We start from the raw sequence: 14631 nt of genomic DNA, 5'->3' as shown, positions 1-14631 counted from the left end.
TCTCACCGCGCAAAGCCTCGCCTTTCTGCGACACTCAGCCTCCGATGACTTTCCCGCTCCCGCCCTGCTCGGTGACAGACGTTTTACCGCTTCCAATCGGAGGCGCCCGTCGCGGGAGCGGCCAATCGGGAACTCCGGCGGGCGGGGAGGCCGGGCCAGTTAGATTTGGCGGTTCAACTTCAACATGGCCGAAGCAAGCAGCGCCAATCTAGGCGGCGGCTGTGAGGAAAAAAGGCATGAGGGGTCGTCTCCAGAGTCTGTGCCACCCGGCACTACCATTTCGAGGGTGAAGCTCCTCGACACCATGGTGGACACTTTTCTTCAGAAGCTGGTCGCCGCCGGCAGGTAAAGTGGAGGGAGCCGCGGTGAGAGGGTTTGTCCGCACCGAAGCTCAAATCCCGCGAGATCAGGTCGGTCGCAGGCCGGCGCGCGGTCACGTAGGTCCACGGCGGGGGCGGGGCAGTCGGACCAGGCGACCCAGTCAAATTCTGAGTCGGAGGAATCAGGGTATTCACGCACCGATAATCTGTAGCGGGGGATAGCTAGCTACTCCTTCCTCCAGGAAGCCCCGTTTTCACTAAAATTTCAGGTGGCTGGGAGGAGAGAGAGAGCCATTGCAAATTAGAGCAGGGTTTTTTTTTGTTTTTTTTTTTTTAATCTTTGAGATAGGGCCTTGCGCTGTCGCCCAGGCTGGAGTGCAGTGGCGTGATCACTGCCGTCTCGACCTCCTGGGCTCAAGCGATCTTCCCGCCCCAGCTTCCCAAGTAGCCGGGACTACAGGCTCGGGCTACCGCGCCCGTCTACAGATCAGGGTTTAAGTCGCGGCCCACCACTATATGAGCAGGACGTAAGCCCCCTGTCCCTCTTCCGCTCCTTATCAATCAAATGGCAACAATAGTACCTTTCTCATAGGGTCGTTTTGAGAATTAAATGAGTAAATACACCTAAGGCGCCTAGGACAAGACTTGCCACATAGAAATATTTGTTAGCTATTATGAGAATATCTTCTTCACTGGGAGATTGCCAGGACTAAATGTGTTACCATGAAAAGAAACATTTTTCCTGTCTCGACTTTTATTTTATTTATTTTTATTTTTTGAGACGGAGTCTCGCCCTGTCGCCCAGCCTGGAGTGCAATGGTGCGATCTCAGCTCATTGCAACCTCCGCCTCCCGGGTTCAAATTATTCCCCTGCCTCAGCCTCCCAAGTAGCTGGGATTACAGGCGGCCAGCACCACGCCCTGCCAAGTTTTTGTATCTTTACTGGTAGATACAGAGTTTCACCATGTTGGCCAGGCTGGTCTCGAACTCCTGACCTTGTGATCCACCCGCCTTGGCCTCCCAAAGTACCAGGATTACAGGCGTGAGCCACCGCGCCCGGCCTTGACTTTTATACAGTGTATATGATTCAAGAGTTTTGCCCATGATCCCACCACCCCTGCACATCAGTGTTGAAACGCTTCCGGGAGTTCGGAGTCCTGACCACAGGCCTCTCCTCCGCTAGCCCTCTCTATCCCCACTTCTCTGTTCTTTGGCTTCATCAGGACTCTCGTTTATTCCCAGTCCATTTCTCCTGGGTTCAGCACTTTACCTTTCCTACACATAATTAATGATCTCTCTTTTCACTCATGACTCATCAAATATTTGAGTGCCTTTTCTGTGTCAGGTGCTGGGGATACCATGAGGCAGACAAGGTCTCTTGTCTTTTTGGAGCTTGCATTCAATGGGTAGAGACACCAACAACATCATCGCATAGCCTGGTAGGATGATAAGGCCAGGGATAGTGACTCATGCCTGTAATCCCAGTGTTTTGGGAGGCTGAGGCAACAGGATCATTTGAGCCTGGAAGTTTGAGGCTTTATAATAGCCCCACTGCACTCCAGTCTAGGTGACATTGCAAGACCCTGCCTCTAAAAAAGAAAAAAAAAAAAAGAGATATGAACAGGTAATGATACCACTAGATGGTTTGGTTGCGATGCCCATTCTGAGAATTGACATTTCAGCTGAAACTTGAAGGATGAGAAAGAACCAGATGGTGATGATTATTATTATTGTTATTGTTATTTTGAGGCAGCGTCTAGCTCTGTTTCCCAGGCTGGAGTGCAGTGGCTCCATCTCAGCTCACTGCAGCCTCCACCTCCCGGGGTTCAAGTAATTCTCCCTCAGCCTCCTAGTGCCTGCTACCACAGCCAGCTAATTTTTGTATTTTTAGCAAACACAGGGTTTCACCATGTTGGCCAGGCTGGTCTCAAACTCTTGAGCTCAAGCGATCCACTCATGTCTGCCTCCCAAAGTGCTGGGATTACAGGCATGAGCCACCGCACCTAGCCGGAACCACCTTTTTGAAGAATTACAGAAAGAGTGTATAGGCAAAGGGGACAGCCTGTGCAAAGTCCCTGAGGTGATCAGATATTACAGGAACTGGCAGAGACCTCCTTGGCTACAGCATAGTGATCAGAGTAAAATGAAATGAGGCTGGAGAGGCAGGTGACAGCCTTATCATGCAGGGCCTAGTTTGCCATAATAATGAATTTGATAAAATAATTTGTAATCACTTTTATGAACCAATCATGGCACGTCATCATCATATGTTCTGGCACAGTCCCTCCCTTGTTGTATTTATTTTTCCCTACTCATTCTTGCCCTTGTCTCCCCTCTCACAGCCCCTACTTTCTCTTAGTTATATGTCCCCCATTTATTTATTTATTTCTTTTAGAGATGAGGTCTTGCTGTGTTGCCCAAGCTGGTCTCAAACTCTGAGGCTCAAGTGATCCTCCCACCTCAGCCTCCCAGAATGCTGGGATTACAGGCATGAGCCACAGTGCCCGGCCCATTTATTTATTTATTTATTTACTTATTTAGTTTTGAGACAGGGTCTTGCTCTGTTGTTCAGGCTGGAGTGTGATGGCATGATCTCGGCTCACTGCAACCTCCGCCTCTCGGGTTCAAGCAGTTCTCCTGCCTCAGCCTCCCGAGTGGCTGGGTTTACAGGCATGCACCACTACGCCCAGCTAATTTTCATAGTTTTAGTAGAGATGGGGTTTTGCCATGTTGGCTAGGCTGGTCTTGAACTCCTGACTTCAGGTGATCTGCCCGCCTTGGCCACTTATTTATAACACAAATATTTATTGACCGTTGACAGTGTCCCAGGGTTTGTTCTAGTTGTTGGAGATAAGTCAGTGATCAAGATGGACAAGGTTCCAATCTTCATGGAGTAGACATCATAGTACCCTTAAAAAAAATAAAATTGAGCCTGGCACAGTGGCTCACACCTGTAATCCCAGCACTTTGAGAGGCGGAGGTGGGTGGATCACTTGAAGTCAGAAGCGAGACCAGCCTGGCCAACATAGTGAAACCCCATCTCTACTACAAAAACAAAAATTAGTCGGGCCTAGTGGTGCATGCCTGTAATCCCTGCTACTTGGGAGGCTGAAGCAGGAAAATCGCTTGAACCTGGTAAGCGGAGGTTGCAGTGAGCCGAGATCGCGCCATTGCACTTTAGCCTGGGCAGCAGAGTGAGACTCTGTCTCAAAAAAATAAATAAAATAAAATAAAATCAGTGTAAAGGAATAGAGAACAATGGGGAAGAGGAGTCAGGGTGAGGAGGAGGGTAAGGAAGTGGCATTTGATGTGTCCTTGTAAAATATGTTATATTTTTGTCTATGTTTTAAATTTATATGAATGATATTGTGCTACATATGCCATTTTTTACTCAACAACATTGTTTTCAAGATCTAACCTTGTCAGGCCAGGCGTGGTGGCTCATGCTTGTAATCCCAGCACTTTGGGAGGCTGAGGTGGGTGAATCACTTGAGGTCAGGAATTCGAGACCAGCCTAGCCAACATGGTGAAACCCCATTTCTACTAAAAATACAAAAACTAGCCAGGTGTCATGACGCCCACCAGTAATCTCAGCTGTTTGGGAGGCTGAGGCAGGAGAATCACTTAACCTGGGAGGCGAGGAGGTTGCAGTGAGCTGAGATTGCACCATGGCACTCCAGCCTGGGCAACAGAGCGAGTCTCCACCTCAAAAAAAAAAAAAAGATCTAACCATGTTCTAAAAGTGCAATGCACATGGTTCATAGCTTCTTAGTGCTGCCTGTCAGTCCTTGATATGCATCCACCACTTACCCATTTCCTATCAGCTCCTCATCCATAAATTATTCCAGGGTGAATATCCTTGTACATTTCCTCAGGAGCTAGTGCTAGAATTTCTCTGAGACATATAACTGGGAGAGGGATCACTAGATCCCAGAGTTTATACCTACCTGTGTTCCATCAGATTACTTTCCAGAAAAGCTGTTCTTGTCCCCCACCTCCTCACCATCACTGGGTTTTTACTATTCTAATATTTGTCATTCTGCCAAGTGTGAAAGGGGTATCTTGTTTTAATTTGTGTGTCCCTGATTCCTGGTAGATTTGGGCATTTCTTCATGTACTTAGTCATTTCGGCTTCCTCTTCTGAGAACTGTCTGCTCATTTCCTCCAGCCTTTGATTTTCAGACCTTTTTAAAAATGGAGTTTTTTATCTTGTTGATTTGCTAGAGTTGCTAGTATAGAAGGAGATATCTTATCTGTCTATTGGGTGATAACTTTGTTGATGGTGTCCTTTGAGGAACAGAAGTCTTCAATTAAATAAAAAGCAGCACACATTTTAACTGTTTCCATTTTCCCCTAAGGGGATGACACAGAAGAGAAATGCAGTTATCCCTGCAGACTCTTTATGAGCTGTATGGATCCTCCTGACTCATTTTCTCAGCCTGTTGACTAACTCAAAGAGCCATTTAAAAAATGCCAGATACAGGCCAGGCGAGGTGGCTCACGTTTGTAATCACCAGCACTTTGGGAGGCTGAGGTGGGCGGATCACAAGGTCAAGAGATTGAGACCATCTTGGCCAACATGGTAAAACCCCATCTCTACTAAAAATACAAAAAAATTAGCCGGGCATGGTGGCATGCGCCTGTAGTCCCAGCTACTGGGGAGGCTGAGGCAGGAGAATTGCTTGACCCTGGGAGGGGAGGTTGCAGTGAGCTGAGATTATGCCACTGCCTTCCAACCTGGGTGACAGAGTGAGACTCCATCTCAAACAACAACAACAAAAAAAAACAGATATTGCCTAATCCATTTATTTTTTTAATCCTAATTTTCATGTAATTACTTCCATTCATTTTTTTTCACCTTATGATTTGTGCTTTTGGGGTCTTGTTTGTTTTTTTATTTTTATTATTTTTTTTGAGATGGAGTCTCACTCTGTCACCCAGGCTGGAGTGCAGTGGTGTGATCTTGGCTTACTGTAGCCTTCTCCTCGCAGGTTCAAGCAATTATCATGCCTCAGCCTCCCAAGTAGCTGGGACTACAGGTGCCTACCACCATGCCTAGCTAATTTTTATATTTTTAGTAGAGACCGAGGTTTCACCATTTTGGGCAGGCTGGTCTCAAACTCCTGACCTCAGGTGATCTGCACGCCTCAGCCTCCCAAAGTGCTGGGATTACAGGCGTGAGCCACCATGCCTGACCCTTGGGGTCTTTTTTATGAAGACTATGCCCACATCTAGGTCACAAAGATAATCTCCAGTGTTTTCTTCTGTTAGCTGTTTCATCGTTTCACTCTTTAAATCTTTATTCTGGCTGGATTAAGGTATAAAGTGATCGTCTCAAGCCAGCCTTATTTTTCTGACTTTCCCAAATACCATCAACTACATAGCTCATCTCCATTGCTTGATGGAGCCACCTTACCAAATGGCCAGCTCTGGGCTCACTATGTCCCTGAGTCTTTCTCCTGCCCCACCAATCTGCCTGTCTCTGCCAGCACATGTGGGTTTTTAAAACCAGGCCCTTGTAGGAAACCTTATGTTTGGTCCAGCAAGTCCCATCTTTTCTCTTTATTTATTTAGAGACAGGGTTTTGCTCTGTTGCCCAGTTTGGAGTACAGTGGCACAATCATGGCTCACTGTAGTCTAAACCTCCTGGGCTCAAGTGATCCTCCCAGCATAGCCTCCCAAGTAGCTGGGACTGCAGGTGTATATCACCACACTCAGCTAATTTTATTTTTCTCTTTTGAGACCGGGTCATGCTCTGTAGCCCAGACCGGAGTGCAGTGGCACGATCACAGCTCACTGCAACCTCCACCTCCCCAACTCAGGTGATCCTTCCACTTCAGCCTCCCGAGTAGCTGGTACTGTAGGAACACAGTACCACACCCAGCTAATTTTTGTATTTTTTGTAGAAATGGGGTTTTGAAATGTTGCCCATGCTGGTCTTGAACTCTTGGGTGCAAGTGATCCTCCTGCCTCAGCCTCCTGAGTAGCTGAGACTACAGGCATGCACCACCTCACCTGGCTAATTTTTTAATATTTTTATTTCAATTTTTTTGTATAAATGGGGTCTTACTGCATTGCCGAGGCTGGTCTCCAACTTCTAGGATCCAACTTCCCAATCCTCCCGCCTCAGCCTCCTAAAGGGCTGATATTACAGGTGTGAACCACTGCGCCTGGCCCATCTCCAAGTTTTCCTCATCTTGGGGCTTTCCGCCACCCTTCCTTTACAACTACCCCTTTCAGCGTTATTAATCACTTCTTTGTTGCTAAGTACTTTGGAGATATGTACATATATATGTGTGCATGTGTGTGTGTGTGTGTTTTATTTTTTTTTCAGACGGAGTTTCACTCTTGTTGCTCAGACTGGAGTGTAGTGGCGTGATCTCGGCTCACGGCAACCTCCACCTCCTGGGTTCAAACAATTCTCCTTAGCCTCCTGAGTAGCTGGGATTATAGGTGCCCACCACCATGCCCAGCTAATTTTTATATTTTTAGTAGAGATGGGGTTTCACCATGTTAGCCAGGCTGATCTTGAACTCCTAACATCAGGTAATCCACCTGCCTCAGCCTCCCAAAGGGCTGGGATTACAGGTGTGAGCCACCGTACCCAGCTGGATATATATTTTTATTTTAAAAAATTTTTTTTATTTATTTATTTTTGAGACAGAGTCTTGCTCTGTCGCCCAGGCTGGAGTGCAGTGGCGCGATCTCGGCTCACTGCAAGCTCCGCCTTCCGGGTTCACGCCATTCTCCTGCCTCAGCCTCCCAAGTAGCTGGGACTACAGGCGCCTGCCACCTCGCCCGGCTAGTTTTTCATATTTTTTAGTAGAGACGGGGTTTCACCGTGTTAGCCAGGATGGTTTCGATCTCCTGACCTCGTGATCTGCCCATCTCGGACTCCCAAAGTGCTGGGATTACAGGCGTGAGCCACCGCGCCCGGCCTTATATTTTTAAAATATTAACATACTTGCTTTCCTTGTAGCCTTTGACATTGTTAACCACTCCTCTGTTCTTGGGATTTCTCCCTTGGCTTCTGACATCATTCTCTGCCCGTTTACCTGACTAGCTGCTCCTTCCCAGGCTCTTCTTCTCCTATCCTTTAAACATGTGAACGTTGCCCTCTCCTTACTTTCACCCGCTCCTCCCATCTGATGTCTCGCTGCTACTGAAAGCCTTTGGTGACTGTCCATTGCTCCTCACCAGGGCTTCCAGGCCCTGCCACCTCTTGTGCCCCGCTGCACTCATACTCAGCCATACTGACCTCCTCATTGCCTGGAACTTCAAGTGCTTTCCTGCCTTGGCATCTGTACTTGCTCTTTGCTCTGCCAAGAATGGTCTTCCTCCATCTCTTCCCTGACCCTCTGTAAGGCCGCCTTGCTCCCCGGTTATTTGTCATGATAGACACCAGTTATTTATTCCTTCATAGCACGTACTGCAGTCTGCTGTTCCGTTGTCTGCTTGTTTACTTATTTGTGGTCAGTCTCCCCGACGTAAAACCTAAAGTCCTTGAGGGCAGAATCTTGTCTGTCTTGTTCATCATTCTCTATTCTTTACTCATCACGGTGCCTGGCATACAGGAGACATTCAGTACATAGTTTTAGATAAATGGAGAATCCCAAGCAGTATCTCCCCTGAGTTTCAGACCTCTATCTCCAATAGTCTACTACTACAAATCTCCACTTGATGTCCCACAGAATCGTCACCGCAGCATGGGAACAGGATTTCTTTTCCACCTCTTTCCTTCCTGTGATCCCTGATTTGGTTGAAGGAATCACCACTATCCATTCTCTAGGCTAAAGATTTGAGAGTCCTCGTTGGCACATCCATCACTTTCACTTCCATTCAGCTGCCCACCCCTGTTGACTCCAGCCTCTCTAGCCTCCGACTCCTCCTTTCCATCCTTGCTGTCACTGTCTGAATTCAGGCCCTGACTGTCTCTCACTGGGCTCTTGCACCTGCCTCCAAACTGGCCAAGCTTCAGTCTTGTGTCCTCCCTCCAGTCTACAGCTCAGATTTGATCCCCTTCTCCTGCTTAAAATGTTTATTTGGTTCAGGGTTGCTTCCAGAATTAATGCAGCTCCTTAGCACAGCGTGGAAGGCCATTCCTTCCCATCTCACCAGCCCCAAGTCAGGGCCGTGGGGGTACAGTGCATGCACACCTGAGTGCCAGTGCAGACACACGCATGGGCACGGAAGCTCTTCTGCACTGAGTACTGCCCCCTGCCTTCACCCCTGCCACCTTGTCTTCCCACTGCTGCTTCTCCTCACTAGAACATCCTTCTCCTCGTTTGATTAAATAGGAGCTTACTCTCAGCTGGTTTCCACAGAGAAAGGGCTCAGTAAGTGTCATATATGAATACAGATTTTTTTTTTTTTTTTTGAGATGAGTTTTGCTCTCATTGCCCAGACTGGAATGCAATGACGTGATCTCGGCTCACCGCAACCTCCACCTCTCAGGTTCAAGCGATTATCATGCCTCAGCCTCCCGAGTAGCCAGGATTACAGGCATGCACCACCACACCCGGCTAATTTTGTATTTTCAGTAGAGATGGGGTTTCTCCATGTTGGTCAGGCTGGTCTCAAACTCTTGACCTCAGGTGATCCGCCCGCCACGGTCTCCCAAAGTTCTGGGACTATAGGTGTGAGCCACTGCTCCTAGCCAAATACAGACTTTTAAGATGTATGCAAATACTTGACTTTTCTCCAGTCCCAAGCCATTAAGTTAAAAGCCTTTAAAGTCCTCAGTCCCAAGAATGAAGTACTTACACCTGGGACAGGAGTCGGACCATAGTTAATGTGAGTTTATTCACATGTTCATTATCCAAAAGGATAACGAATAGATAGATATAGATATGCCCCACAATTCAGCATATTTTCCACATAAATGTCAGTTTGAGTGAGAGGGTACATTATATGATGCACCTGAAAAGACTGAAAGATGATTGGCCATGGTGGGCTTCGGATCCCGTGGATTCACACCCTGCTGTCTTCCTTTAAGCTGTCTTTCTTTCATTATCTTGGCCGAGGGAAAGACTCCCCAATATGTTCTCTCTCAGGCTTCAGAGCAGAGAAACATGGCCCTGTTGGAGCCTACCCTTTGTAACCTCTGCCTTGGTCTCTGGAAATGAAGGGTTCTTTTCTGTCCCCATGGCCTCCTGAGCCATCTGAAAACTCTTCTCCTGTTGAGCTAAAGCAAGCAGACAGGGGTGCTTCCTTTTTGTGTTTTGTTACAAACCACAACCCACCAAGAGAGGCAGTTGGTTAGAGGCATCGTTAGTGGGGCTCAGATTGAGGACCAGTTAGTACTATTCAGAGAGAAGCTGGGTCTGCTACAGATGCTTCCAGCACCCTGGCAACTGTGCCGCATGTGTTGGTTTGTGGGGGCTAAGGGAGCAAGAGGTGTTTGACAGTTTTGTTTTGTTTTGTTTGAGATGGAGTCTTGCTGTGTCACCCAGGCTGGAGTGCAGTGGCGCACTCTTGGCTCACTGCAACCTCCGTCTCCCGGGTTCAAGCAATTCTCCTGCCTCAGCCTCCAGAGTATCTGGGACTACAGTGGCACACCGCCACGCCCAGCTAATTTTTGTATTTTTATTAGAGACGGGGTTTCACCATATTGGCCAGGTTGGTCTCTAACTCCTGACCTTGTGATCCGCCTGCCTCACCCTCCCAAAGTTCTGGGATTACAGGCGTGAGCTGCTGCACCTGGCCTTTTTTTTTTTTTGAGATGGAGTCCCACTCTGTCACCCAGGCTGGAGTGCAGTGGTGCAATCTCTGCTCACTGCATCCTCCGCCTCCTGAGTTCAAGTGATTCTCCTGCCTCAGCCTCCTGATTAGCTGGGATTACAGGCACCCGCCACCACGCCCAACTAATTTTGATATTTTTAGTAGAGACGGGGTTTCACCATGTTAGCCAGGCTGGTCTCAAACTCCTGACCTCAGGTGATCCACCCGCCTCAGCCTCCCAAAGTGCTGGGATTATAGGCATGAGCCACCGTGTCTGGAGACAGTTCTTGAGTTCTTAGATGCCATACTTAGAGATGTCCTTGTGGTCCAGTCTTCTGACCTAGGATATGCCGCACAGGGTAAGATGCATAAAGTGACTTAAAGTCTACATCTGGCAGTGACCAAGAAAAGAGGGAGAAAGCGAATTGCATTTGTAATGAACTCAGAGTTTTAAACAAGTGCCAAAGACTGTTGGTGTTCATAGGAAATAGTTCATCACAGGAAAAAGAGTGGTTTAATATATAAACTGTTCTGACTGTAAATGCCCTGGAAATATCTCACCCTCTTTGAATGTGCAGGTGATGCCTGCTACTGGTGGTGATTTGTTTCTGAAGGGTCGGCATGAGTCATCAAACTGTGGTGTGTGGCTCCAGGGCTGGCATGCTCATACTTTCCCTCCGTATGTTTCCAGACCATCCACCTCTTTCTGTCCCCACTGTTTCTGCCTTGCTCCGGGCTGCCCTTGTCTCAGCTGTGCTTCCTGAATCCACCCTCACACAGCAGCTGAGTGTGCATCCTAAGGTGTAGATCTGTTCATGTCACATCTCTGCTTCAGTCCTTTTTCTAGCTCCTCCGGTCATGATACATCCACACTCCAGACTCTTTGTCTGGCCCTGCGTGGAAGCCAACATGGCCAGATGGCCTGGCTTGTGTCCTAACTGGCTCCATCATATGCTGGTTGTGTGACCCTGGGCAAGCTTCTCTCTGCCTCAACTTCCTCATCTGAAAAATGAGGGTGATGATAATAGAATCCCCCCTCATAAGGTCATTCATAGTAAGGATTCAATGAGTTATGTAGAGTGCATAGACCAGGGCCTGTAGTAATAGGTTCTCAGTTTCCTGTTATTACCGCATCTTCACATACATGCACATAGGTGCTCATGCACACACACACACACCCCCTACCCTTCAGCTACACTCCCTGAGCTTACTCCATGCTGCTCTTCTCCTATCCTGTGGCCAGCTCCTGCTTCTCTCTCTGACATTGCTTCCTCTAGGGAGCCTTTCCCGAGCCCTTGCTAAGACCCCATGCTCTTTCATCCTCATTTTCCTGAAGGCTGATCAGCAATCCCTTTGACAGCAGGAATTGTACTGTCTCGTCTTTGGGTTTGTACCACCAAGCTTGGCCTGGTACCTGGTCGGTGCTCAGTAAGTGTCTATTAAATGAATACAGTTATCCTGCTGGTATTGTTTATCTTCATGCTAATATCAAACCACAAAGTTTTTTCCATCTTTCTCAGGAAAAGTATCCCAATTTCAGATTTTTGAAGTTTTCCAGCAGTTTTCAAAGGAAGAAGCTAAACAATGAAAGGTTAAGTTAGTCCAAGAGACCAAATAACCTAAAGATATAATTAGGATTGATTTTAAGTATTTTTAATTGACACATTGTAATTGTACATATTTATAGGGTACATATCTATGTTATATAATGATCCAATCAGGGTAATTAGCATGTAATCTCATGGATTTATCATTTCTTGTGGTGAGAACCTTCAAAAGCCTCTCTTCTAGCTATTTGGTAATATGTAATATTTTACTGTTAACCGTAGTCACTCTACTGTACAACACCAGAACCTATTCCTCCTATCTAATTGTAACTTTGTACCTGTCAGAAGACTAATTTTTAAAGGATAACCTTTTAATACAACCATTTATCTTGAATCACTGGCCTGGAGACTTTCCTCTTATTTCATTAAGAAACATTTATCCCTTTCTTCTTTCCTCCTCTCCCTTTCTCAGTCCTGGGGCTTCCCAGTGTACACAGGACCAGAAAGTGGAGAGAGAAAAAGACTGAATGGAGAATTTTTTTTTTTTCCTTTTTGAGTCAAAGTCTTGCTCTGTCGCCCAGACTGGAGTGCAGTGGTGCGATCTTGGCTCACTGCAACCTCCGCCTCCTAGGTTAAAGCGATTCTCCTGCCTCAGCCTCCCGAGTAGCTGGGATTACAGGCGCCTGCCACCGCTCCTTGCTAATTTTTGTATTTTTAGTAGGGATGGGGTTTTGCCATGTTGGCCAGGCTGGTCTCGAACTCCTGATCTCAGGTGATCTGCCCACCTCAGCCTCCCAAAGTACTGAGATTACAGGCATGAGCTACCACGCCCAGATGAGAAACATTTCTTAATGAAATGGACAGCTGTATAGTGAATAGGGGATGAAGAGCAAGAATTTCTGTCACTCCAGTCCTCAGCTTTTTTTTTTTTCTTTTGAGACAGTCTTGTTCTGTCCCCCTGGCTGGAGTGCAGTGGCGCGATCTCGGCTCACTGCAAGCTCCACCTCCCGGATTCCCGCCATTCTCCTGCCTCAGCCTCTCCAGCAGCTGGGACTACAGGCGCCCGCCACCGCGCCTGGCTAATTTTTTGTACTTTTAGTAGAGACGGGGTTTCACCGTGGTCTCGATCTCCTGACCTTGTGATCCGCCCGCCTCGGCCTCCCAAAGTGCTGGGATTACAGGCGTGAGCCACCGCGCCCTGCCTTTTAATTTTTTAAATTTCAGTAGTTTTTTGGGGAACAAGTGGTGTTTGGTTACATGGATAAGTTCTTTAGTGGTGATTTCTGAGATTTTGATGCACCCATCATCCGAGCAGTGTACACTGTACCCAATGTGTAGTCTTTTATCCCTCACCCCCACCCCCCACCCGAGTCTGCAAAGTCCATTGTACCATTCTGCCTTTGCGTCCCCAGCTTCTATTTGTTTTGTTCTCAGCCTTCCCGGCTCTCCACTCCTTCATTGGGACGGAAGTGCTGGTCCCCACCTGCCCTCTGGTGGACAACCTGTGAAACAGGCCTTCAGTTGGGCGGTTACCACGGGGAAAGAAGGCAAGTCCTGGCTCCTTTTTTGGCTCTCTTAGCACTGTGTACACCGTGATACTGTGTTACCCTCTTTTGTCTTTCCATGCTGTCCTTCACAATTTATCTGCATATGTAAACCAACAGATTGGCAAATGACCAGAGCCTGATTCTGTGCTTAAATATTCTGAAGTCAAATTTATTTAAATATTTTTTAAATAAATATTTTAAATATTTATTTGTTATTTTTTTGAGGTGAGGTCTCACTCTGTCGCCCAGGCTGGAGTGCAGCAGCATGATCTCTGCTCACTGCAATCTCCACCTCCCGAGTTCAAGCGATTCTTCTGCCTCAGCATCCCAAGTAGCTGAGATTATAGGCATGTACCACCACACCTGGTTAATTTTTGTATTTTTAGTAGAGATGGGGTTTCACCATGTTGGCCAGGCTGGTCTCGAGCTCCTGACCTCAAGTGATCCCCCCCACTTCGGCCTCCCAAAGCACTGGGATCACAGGCGTGAGCCACTGTGCCCAGCTAATTTTTTTATTTTTATTTAAAAAAATTTTTTGTGGAGACAGGGTCTCATCATGTTGCCTAGGCTGATGTCGAACTCCTCAGCTCAAGTGATCCTCCTGCCTTGGCCTCCTGAGAAAAAATAACAGGTTAAAATCAGTTAATATCATCATCTCAGTTTTGAAACTCAGTAAATGTGGTTTTTAAAAGTTACTTTCATTTCTGATAAATTTAGCCTTTTTGGGGCCCCAATTTGGCCTTTTCTGTCTGGTGGGGACAAATCCTAACAGCTGGTTCTTACTCCTGCTGGGTTGGTTTCTGCACATGCAATTGCACACAAGCCTCATTCACTAGCACCTGCCTTCCACCGGGGAGGAGACTTCCCATCTCTGGGAAGCCCAGTTACTGACTTCGGTACTTCTTTTTTTTTTTTTTTTTTTGAGACGGAGTCTCGCTCTGTCACCCAGGCTGGAGTGCAGTGGCCGGATCTCAGCTCACTGCAAGCTCCGCCTTCCGGGTTTGCGCCATTCTCCTGCCTCAGCCTCCCGAGTAACTGGGACTACAGGCGCCCGCCACCTCGCCCGGCTAGATTTTTGTATTTTTTTAGTAGAGACGGGGTTTCACCGTGTTAGCCAGGATGGTCTCGATCTCCTGACCTCATGATCCGCCCGTCTCGGCCTCCCAAAGTGCTGGGATTACAGGCTTGAGCCACCGCGCCCGGCGACTTCGGTACTTCTGAAGGGCAGTGAGGACTGTTATTTTGAGATTAGTAAGAATAATTGTAGCTAACATGAAGCATTTCAATGTGCTGGGCACCATACTGAGGACTTTGTATATTTTACCTCACTTAATCTGCACAGTAATTTTGTGAGACCTAGATAGTTATTATCCCCATTTGACAGAGGAGGAAACTGAGGCTTATAGAGGTAAAGAAGTTGTCCAAGGTCACCAGCTGATGAGTGGTAGAGATAGGATTTGAACCCAGGGAAAATGACAGGCAGTCTGTCCAGAGAAC

General features: G+C 47.3%; 1 protein-coding gene across 3 annotated transcripts in view; it reads left to right on the top strand.

Moving 5' to 3' along the window:
- Positions 1-37: 37 nt before the first annotated feature.
- Positions 38-14631, top strand: part of PMF1 (polyamine modulated factor 1) — a 32665-nt gene continuing 18071 nt past the window's right edge. For 2 of the 3 annotated variants that reach the window (XM_033195532.1, XM_033195533.1), the window contains exon 1: positions 38-345. In XM_033195532.1, coding sequence (XP_033051423.1) covers positions 185-345 — 161 coding nt within the window. In that variant the 5' untranslated portion in view covers positions 38-184. The remainder of the gene's footprint in view (positions 346-14631) is intronic. The other variant, XM_033195531.1, reaches the window with a different exon arrangement.

This window comes from Trachypithecus francoisi, unplaced genomic scaffold, assembly GCF_009764315.1.
Source record: "Trachypithecus francoisi isolate TF-2019V2 unplaced genomic scaffold, Tfra_2.0 Lachesis_group5, whole genome shotgun sequence".
Taxonomy (NCBI): domain Eukaryota; kingdom Metazoa; phylum Chordata; class Mammalia; order Primates; family Cercopithecidae; genus Trachypithecus; species Trachypithecus francoisi.
The sequence above is the reverse complement of the archived record's forward strand: the minus strand, read 5'-3'. Positions and strand labels throughout refer to the sequence as shown.